At 39.2% G+C, this 10072-nt stretch overlaps 1 protein-coding gene across 1 annotated transcript; it reads right to left on the bottom strand.

The window, feature by feature from the left end:
- Positions 1 to 7427: 7427 nt before the first annotated feature.
- On the bottom strand, positions 7428 to 8372 carry LOC148109506 (olfactory receptor 4K13-like). The gene has a single exon (XM_087864423.1). The coding sequence runs from the start codon at positions 8370 to 8372 to the stop codon at positions 7428 to 7430; it is 945 nt and encodes a 314-aa protein (XP_087720549.1).
- Positions 8373 to 10072: the final 1700 nt, after the last annotated feature.

The following is a 10072-nucleotide window of genomic DNA, read 5'->3' as shown; positions in this document are numbered from 1 at the left end:
GTACCAGAACATGGTCTATTCTTGAGAATGTTCCATGGGCATTAGAATAGAATGAGTATTCTTTGGTTCTGGGGTGTAGTGTTCTATATATATCTATGAGGTCCAACTCGTCGAGTATGGCATTCAAAGCCTTTGATTCTTTGCTTAGTTTTTGCCAGGGTGTTCTGTCTATTTCTGATAGTGGAGTGTTGAGGTCCCCTACTATTAATGTATTTTTATCTATATGTCTCTTTATTCTGGTTAAGAGTTGGCTTGTGTATCTTGCTGCTCCCCTGTTGGGGGCATATACATTTATAATTGTCATATCCACTTGTTGAATACTTCCTTTAAGAATAATATAGTGCCCTTCTGCGTCTCTAACTATAGTCTGTAGTTTAAAATTCAATTTATCTGATATGAGAATTGCTACCCCAGCTTTCTTTTGAGGTCCATTTGCATGAAAGATGGGACTCCATCCCCTTATTCTCAGTCTGAATGCATCTTTGGGTTTGAAATGCGTCTCTTGTAGATAGTCATTTCTTTTTATCCAATCTGCAACCCAGATGGGAGCATTCAAACCATTCACATTGGCACTAAGAACTGAGAGATATGATTTAATGATGCCATATTGCTAGTAAAGTCTTTGTTTGTATCGGTTGTGACTTTCTTTTGTGTATCACTCTTGGGGCCTTTTTACCTTTATAGAACCCCCCTTAATATCTCCTGTAGGGCTGGTTTCATGGTTACAAAATTGGTTAATGACTGGCGATTCTGAAATGTCTTTATTTCTCCATCAATTCTGTATGACAGCCTTGCTGGATAAAGGATCCTTGGCTGCATGTTTTTCTCTGAAAGAGCTTTAAAAATGCTCCCCCAACCCTTTCTCTCATTCCAGGTCTGTGTAGACAGGTCTGACGTAATTCTGATGCCTTTGCCTTGGTACGTGAGAAATTTCTTTGCCCTGGCCACTTTCAATACTGCATCCTTGGATCTAATATTTGCGAAATGCACTATGACGTGACGTGGCATAGGTTTGTCGTGGTTGAGCTTGGGAGGGGTTCTCTCTGCCTCTTGGACATGAATGTTTGTTTCCCTCGCTAGATTAGGGAAGTATTCAGCTACAATTTGTTCAAATATCTCTTCTAGACCTCTGTTTTTCTCCACCCCCTCGGGGATGCCTATGATTCTAATATTGGATCGTTTCATTGAGTCAGTAATCTCCCGTAACCTACATTCGTGGGCATGGATTTTTTTAAGACCATCTTCTATTTTTATTTTTTCCTCTATTAACCCATCCTCCAATTCACTAACCCTTTCCTCTGATTCGGTGACCTGGCCATCAGAGCCTCTAGTTTTGACTGCATTTGGCTCATAGAATTTTTAATTTCTGTCAAATTCGCTCTCACTTCTGTCCTTAGGGATTCTATATTCTCAGTAACCTTTTCGTTAATACTTTTTTCAATTCTACTCATCATTTTGACCATCGTGACTCTGAATTCCATTTCTGATAATTTGGTTACATCCATATCCATTATTTGTGTGGCAGAGGCCACAGACTCACTGTCTTTCTTTGCTGGGGGGGGGGGCTTCTCCTTCTTGTCATTCTGATGAGGAGAGGTTGCGGGGTTGTCCAGAGCCCAAATTATTGACTGGGTCTCAGGCCGTGCCCCTTGTTTTATAGGGATCTTAGGGACGTGGGCTTCTTCTTTAAAGATTTTATTTATTTATTTATTTGAGAGAGAGAGAGACAGACAGTCAGCAAGAAGGGGAACAGAAGCAGGGGAGTGGGAGAGGAAGAAGCAGGCTCCCAGTGGAGGAGCCCGATGAGGGACTCCTCTCCGGAACGCCGGGATCACGCCCTAAGCTGAAGACAGGCACTCAATGACTGCGCCACCCAGGCGCCCCGGGATGTGGGCTTCTGGATTTTTCAGCCTGCCTTCTGTGTTCTGGGCGAGGGGCCTGCCACGCCGATACTCAGGTAACCCTGTTTGGGTAGAGTTTCCGTGTTCCCTGCGAGGGGGGATGGGGATGGGCACGCTGTGAGCTGGTATTTCCAGGCTTTTGTTCTCTGGTGGCTTTTCCTGGCGGTCTGTTATGCCTCTTCTGAAAGTCAGAGCAGCAGAGGCTGAATTGTCACAGAACAGAGGGATTGCGGCCCGTTCTCCACTGATGTTCTGCCCACTTTAACTCCGGTACTGTTGGTGCTGCTCAACCCCGCAGCGTCCCGGGATGTGCTCCCCACACCCGGCGTCCCAGTCTTCATTTCCAGGGCCGGTGAGTCTCTGTTTTGTGTTTCTAATGCCGCCAGCTGCCAGCTGCCCCTGCGCGCTCCCGGATCTCCAGGTCTCAGTCTATGCCCTGTGAGCACACCTGGATTCCTGAGTTCCGTGAGAAGCCTGGTGGCGTGCGCACCCGGTTTAGGGTCTCAGTCTGCTGTTTCTTGGGTGTTGACCCTGAGTCCGCCCGCTCCCCCGTGCAGGTGGCCTGCCAGCCACCAGCCGACCTGCACATGCTCCGGAAGCTCCCGGTCTCAGTCTGGATCCCGTGAGCACACTGGGATTCCGGTGTCCGTGAGATGCCTGGTGGCACCCGCTCCCGGCTCACCGGTCTCAGTCCGCTCTCTCGAGGGTGCCATCAGTGAGTCCGCCTGCTCCCCCGTGCAGGTGGCTGCCGCTTCCCGGCGCCCGAACGCGGCGGCTCCCTCCCCCTTCCATTTTTCTTCCGATATCTGTGCGCGGTTTCACAGCTCCCCGCTTCATACCTCAATACTCAGCGCTGGAGATGTTCATTTGTAGAGATCCAGATGTATCTTCCTGTGTCTCAGGCTGATTCCGTGGTTGTTTAGGCTGGTCTGGTACCTATCCAGCTGGACTCGGGGGACCGGCTCCCCTTCATAAAATATATCCAGCAGATAGATGGATCCAATTCTGTTATGATAGGTGAAATCATTCATTATGACAGCTTGAGATTTCTTTTATTGAAGTGTACAGTTGCAGTTTGTTATTAATACTGATATTTAAACCTACCGGTTCTAGCTGAGGAGTGGTCTCTTCAAAGATGCAGACACTGTGTCATCCTGTATATATATTATCTTTCTTTACCCCCTTGAATATATATGACAGTCATCTGCAGGTGAAAAAAAAAGACAAGAATCATATACATAAGGTGCTGACTGGTGATCAACCCCCAAAGGGAATTATTAAAATAAACATGCTAGTGTTCCCTCGAGTTCAGAACAGGGACTTACTCTCTCATTATTTAAGTGGATTGTGAATTCACCAAGAGTATCAGCCGTGTGAACTTTCTCTAGTAAGTGCTTTGCACTAACTCAAGTGTTTTGGTTGGGCAGTGATGAACACATTTATAGAAAATGGATCTATTATAGATGATAGACTTGAGGAAATTATAATTCTATCAATTTGATTACATCAGTCTGGATATTTATGATTAATTTGATAATCGAATGCATTTATTCAAGTAAAATTAGAATAGTGCCCACACTGAACAAGGCATAGAAGGAACTTCATGGTATAGACCAGTTAACAGAGCCAAATCTCCTTTTATCATGTAAAGGGAAGAGAGAGAGAGAGCAGAGAACTTGAGGGAGCAAGCAGGGGAGTCTTTCACCATGGTAATCAATAAATGAGTAATGGTAATCAATAAATGATTACTTAGTGGATTTTTGCAATCAACCATTCTAAAGATACAGAATTCTGTTAGCCCTTTATAATTCTATAGAACTTTGTGATGACTCAAAAATATTAAGAAAGATCTGTAGCAAAACCTTTATAAAACAATGCAGTTAAGCAAGTAAAATTCTGAAAGCTAACAGCCTAACAGTATATGATTGCAGATGAGTTCATATGCTACAGAAATTTTTCTATATTTACTCTTATATATGACTTTTCCATGTTGCTCTGATTAAAATCCTCTTGAAAAGGTTACAAGAAAGTGAGGGTAGTAAATATATGATAAGTGTGGTGCCACATTCATTTCCAAAGCCCATAGCAGACATTGTTAATAGATTTCTCATACTTTTTAATTGAACCCCAGAATTTTTTAAAAATTTGGTTCCTTATATAGCCGCTAGCAAGTAGAATTGCCACAAAAAATAAACCTTTTAAAAATATTTATGGATGGGGTCCTTGGGTGGCTCAGTCAGTGAAGCATCTGCCTTCAACTCAGGTCATGATCCCAGGGTCCTAGAATCCAGCCCCATATTGGGCTCCCCACTCAGCAGGGAGTCTGCCTCTCCCTCCCCCTCTAGCTCTGCCAGTCCCCCCCCAACTCCTGAACTCTCTCTCTCTCTCCATCAAATAAATAAAAAAATAAAATAAAACAATATTTATGGTGAGGAAATATATACCATGGTTTGTGTGGCATTTGAAGAGATGTTTGCAAGAAGAAGATTCTTAAATATAGAAATCAGAAAGATAATATTAGAACAATATTGGGAACTCTGACCCGATTACCGAAACCAGTTGGTAAGGATGGTACACATAGAATTTTTTAGAAGAAAGCTGAACTGTTAGGAACACATGGTCTAGGCCAAATCAAAGTAGGGCAAATATACTTAAAAAGGGGATAAGGAGGGAAAATATGTAAGTTTGATATAGTAAAGTTTTGCACAGTAAATGACACCATCAGCAATACAAAAAAGGTAACCTACTGAATATTTGGGAGTGATAGATCCAAGAAGGGGTTAATATCCAAAATATATAAAGAATTTCTACAGCTCAACACCAAAAAAACCCAAACAATCCAGTTAAAAATAGGCAAAGGACCTGAATACACATTTTTCCAAAGAAAAATTGTTAACAGGCTCATGCAAAGATGCCTGAAATGATTAATCATCAGGGAAATGCAAATCAAAACCACAATGGTGTATCACCTTACACCTGTCAGAATGGCTAGAATCAAAAAGACAAGACATTATAAGTGTTGATGAGGACTTAAAGTTGTGCTCTGTTGGTGGAACTGTAATTGGTATAGCCACTGTGGAAAACAGTATGGAGATTCGTCAAAAAATTAAAAGTAGAATTATAATATGATCCAGTAATTCCACTGCTTGTTATTTAACCAAAGAAAGTGAAAGCACTGATTTGAAAAGATATATGCACCCCTACATATACTGCAACATTATTTACAACAGCCAAGATATGGAAGCAACCAGTGTCCATCACTAAATGAATGGATAAGGAAGGTATAGATTAGATACAGATATAGATGTAGATATAGATATAGATGATAGATAGATAGATAGATAGATAGATAGATAGATAGATAGATGATAGATAGATGATAGATAGATAATGGAATATTACTCAGCCATAAAAGAGAATGAATTCTTGCTATTTGCAACAGCATGAATGGACCTAGAGGGTATTATGTTAAGTGAAATGAGACTCAGACAGAGACAAATACCATATAATTTCACTTATAGGTGGAATCTAAAAAACGAATTAAAAAATAAAAAAGCAGAATTAGACATATAAATACAGAGAACAAACTGATGGTTGCCAGAGGTGAGGCAGGTGGGGAAATGGGCAAAATAGGTAAAGGCGAGTGGGAGATACAAGCATATAGTTAGGGAAAGAACAAGTCACAGGAATAAGAAGCACAGCATAAGGAATATAGTCAGTAATATTATAGTAAGTTTTATGATGACAGATGGAGCTACACTTCCGGTGAGCATAGTATAATGTATAAATTTCTCAAATCACAATGTTGTATACCTGAAACTAACGTAATATGTATTTCAACTATACTCAAAAAATTTCATCATAAAAAAGCAAAAAAATATTAAAATTTTTTTAAACTGAGACATTTTAAAAATTTTAAAAAGACATCAAAAGAGATGATCCCCAAGATGTTCAAATAATTTTAGGTTTTCAATTTGCCTTTGAAAGTCTTTACAGTTTTCACAAACTCATGTATTATTACTATTATTTAATATTTAAATATTGTTTTATTCAATATTATTGTATTATTTAATAAATTCAGGCTTACTATCTGAAATAGTCCACTATTTCCTCTGCTTTTACTTTTGCTACATTATGTTCTCTATTTAAGAGGACAGAGCTATACCAAACTGTAATATATGGGATCCCAACTTTCCCTTTATCAAAACACATTAATGGCTTTATATTGACAATAAAAAGGAATCCACTAGTCTGAAAACTCTGGTCCTTTCCTTTCTACAAAGTCTCAGCATAGATCTTCTCTCTTTTGTTGATCAATCTCCTTCACCAAGGTCTCTCTTTAATACTAACATAAACTCCTTCTCACTTAACAATGTCTAGGTACACTGACCTCTTGCCTGGAATACTCTTTTCCCTGCCTAAATGTCTAATTCTAGAGCTTTCTTAATGTGTTAGTATAAATGTCTCCCCTTAAAGTGATCTTCTGAGACCACCACGCCTAACATAGATCCCTCCCCTTGGTTACTGTCTCTGGAACAGGGACCAGGTCTGTATCTATAACCATGTGATAGATACAGTGGTTGGTACCTAGTAAATATTTTTTTAATGTTTCACGAATGATGGAATTCAGTTGAAAAAGTATTGTGTGTCCATGTGATCTGGTAAAGCAAGCTGCACTGAGCAGTTCATGGTTTTAATCTTTAATATTTCAGTTATATTGATTCTGTGAAAATTATTTGAGTACTCAAAGATATGTTGGAAATATTTATTTTTAGGCATATTTTTACCTTCTACTAAATATACAGTGTATTGAGGCTATCCAGTGAGAAAGTATTCTTACCCTCAATCAAATCACAACCACTCTATGAAGTTCCATACGGTTGCCAAATATTGATAGACATTTGAACACCTATTAAGTTAATATAACTTTAGAAATAAAAATTGATACTAAATACCATCTAGTGTGCTATCTTACTAAAGTTACCTATTTCTCCATACTGAGCCATTAAAACTTTATAAAATTTTTGTAAGACATACACTTATGTATTTTAAATGTTCATCAGGGTTGTTTCTCTGAATTCTTTCTTTTTTTTTTTTTAAGATTTTATTCATTTGAGAGAGAGAGAGAGCACAAGTGGAGGGGAGACAAAGCGAAACAGCAGAAGAAGAGGGAGAAGCACACTCCCCGCTGAGCATGGAGCCTGATGCAGGGCTCAATCCCAGGACTCTGGGATCATGATCTGAGCCAAAGGCAGATGCTCAACCATCTGAGCCAGCCGGGCACCCCTGTTTCTCTGAATTCTAAGACAAGGAAGTAATTAAGGCACACTTATTTATGTGTTGAATCTGTGCTGTGAACATTTTCCATTAGATTTTTAGTAAAACTGACCTTAATAATTGCATGGATTTTGAGGGAGGAAAATAGATAGTATTTAATATTTTCATTTTAATTATTCCAATAAATATGTAAGACTGTAAACCCCCAAATAGCAGAGACCACAAACAATCAGTTGTTGTAGACATTACTTAGTAAGTGAGCCAAGAACCAAGATGCTGGCTGCTGAGTCTCTTAATGGCTGCTTTCATTTCCTGATTCCTCAGAGTATAAATAATTGGATTAAGGAGGGGGGTGATTATAGAGTAAAACACAGAAAGAAACTTATCTACAGAGTAACTATTGAATGGGAAAGCATAGATAAAGATAGTGGGACCAAAGAAGAGAGTGACCACAGTGATGTGAGCAGATAGTGTGGACACTGCCTTGGAGGATGCACTGGAGGAGTGCTGCCAGATGGTGACCAACATGATAACGTAGGACATGAGCAAGAGAATGAAGCAGACCAGGGACAGGAGTCCACTGTTGGCAATCACCAACAGTTCTAGGATATAGGTGTCCGTGCAGGCAAGCTTGATGACCAGGGGAAGGTCACAGAAAATGCTGTCCACAACATTAGGACCACAGAAGGGTAAACCTGCAGTGAAAACCATCTGGCTTGTGGTATGTGTGAACCCAACTGCCCATGAGAGCAGTAGAAACACAATGAGCACCCTGCGATTCATGATGGTCTTATAGTGCAAGGGTTTGCATATTGCAACATACCTATCCATGGCCATAGCTATCAGAAGAGACATCTCTCCACCCCCAAAGAAGTGCATAAAAAACATCTGGGCCATGCAGCCCCACAAGGAGATGGTCTTGCATTTTCTAAGGAAGTCTGCAATCACTTTGAGAGTTGCGGCAGAAGAAAGACATAAGTCAAAAAATGATAAATTTGCCAGAAAGAAATACATGGGGTAGTGAAGATGGTTATCGACTATCACAGAGATCACAATGAGGAGGTTTCCTACTATGATGGCTACATAGACAAGAAGGAAGATTGCAAAAAAGAATATTTGAATTTCTTGAGAATTGGAAAGTCCCAGCAAGATGAACTCAGAAACACTTGATCTGTTGTTCGGGAGATCATTCATCCTTTTGTATGAGTTCATCAGAGGTTGCCTAGAAGAGGGAAAAACACACAGGATGTCATAGGGACTGACAAGTCAATAAACCTGATCTTTACTTACATCCTGTCTCATATGCAGGCAAACAGTCCTTTTGGTAATATCTCCTGTATTTTGCAGGAGATATTTCACAAGACCACATGACAGTAGAAAGTGTGGAGGGAATGGAGCCAACTAAATGAAATGTGCGTGTTGATTAGTAGGGGCAAGGTCAGTTGGACATTTGAGAAAACCTCTCCCTTCTTGTTCAGCTGCAGATCAGACTGTATGTGAACACAGCTTATTAGAATGATAGAAAAGAGTTTTCAAAGGCATCCACAAAATAGATTTTTATCTTTTTCAGGAAGTGCATTTACTAACACATTTTTGTGACATTCTCAGTATGCACTAAAAAGTTTCCCATATTAGGGGCACCTGGGTGGCTCCATCAGTTAAGCATCCAGCTCTTGGTTTCAGCTCAGGTCATGATCTCATGAATGGTGGGATTGAGCCCCTTGGAGGCTTGCACTGAGCCAATGGAGTCATCTTCAAATTCTTTCTCCCTCTCCCTCCCCCTGTGCTCATCCTCTGTCTCTCAAACAAATAAAATCTTTTAAAAAGTTTGCCACATTAAATAGTGCTGAAATCACAAAATCTACATTATGCATCTTAAAAAGAACTGATTACAAACCATGAGCATATTGTGGTTAGAAGGTTGAATATGGAGACAGTTATATTATTAACTGAGATTAAAGCCTATTACTTTAGGCTTTAATGAGGAAAGATTAAGGTTTTTAGAATTGAATGACCCACATTGACTCTCAAAACTACTGATGTTCATCTACATGTCCCTTCAGTTCATTTGCTCAGACATCAAGTGCATCCCATCTGTGCGTTCTTATCCATTGTTGCAAAATTGGATCAAATAACCATTTTTATCTGATATTTGTTTTAAGTTGCATTTTTTCATATATATGAGTATATACAAACACCTAAATCACTATTATTAAGACTAGTGAAGTTTACCATTGTAGTCTTGTTCCACTTTCCTCCATCAGTGAGGGGTAACGAGTAAGGTGAATCATTTACCTTTGTAAACATGACTTTAAAAATTTTTAAATATGATGTATTGTTTGAAGAGAGTACCATCTTTGGTTACTTAGCCTCCTTGGACCTATCCACCCTCGCAATTATTTTCCTGAAAATTCTTTTAACCTTTAACATCGTCAAGGATGGGAAAAAGTCACAGATATTATGTTACTGCCTAAGGTGAATTCTGCTAAGCGAAATGAACTATTAAAAAATGCACACATTTAAAGGGAATAGGTCAGTGCTCAATTTATATAAATTCACTTGTTTAAGCCCTTCCTAATTTTCTTGATTTTAGCTCTATTTTTCAAGTTTTATTCCAGGCTTGTTGTTCATCTCCAGTCCTTTCCTTGCTACTTTGAGAGCCTAGACCCAGACGTAGTGCAGATTGTCAGAAAAGAAAATAGAATATATATGGTTTTGGGGTGCATTTTAAACTTTTAGTTACACAGTTCAAATTTGAAAAAAATATAGTATGTTTAGGAAACCATAATAAGCATTTAGTCATATTCTCATATATATATATATATATATATATATATATATATATATATATATATATATATTATACAGTTACTATCACTAAGACACACAGTTAT

This window comes from Ursus americanus, chromosome 9 (assembly GCF_024610735.1).
Source record: "Ursus americanus isolate L20-20 chromosome 9, mUrsAme1.1.p, whole genome shotgun sequence".
NCBI classification, from domain to species: Eukaryota; Metazoa; Chordata; class Mammalia; order Carnivora; family Ursidae; genus Ursus; species Ursus americanus.
Note: the sequence above shows the minus strand (reverse complement) of the source record. Positions and strands in the feature narration are given on the sequence as shown.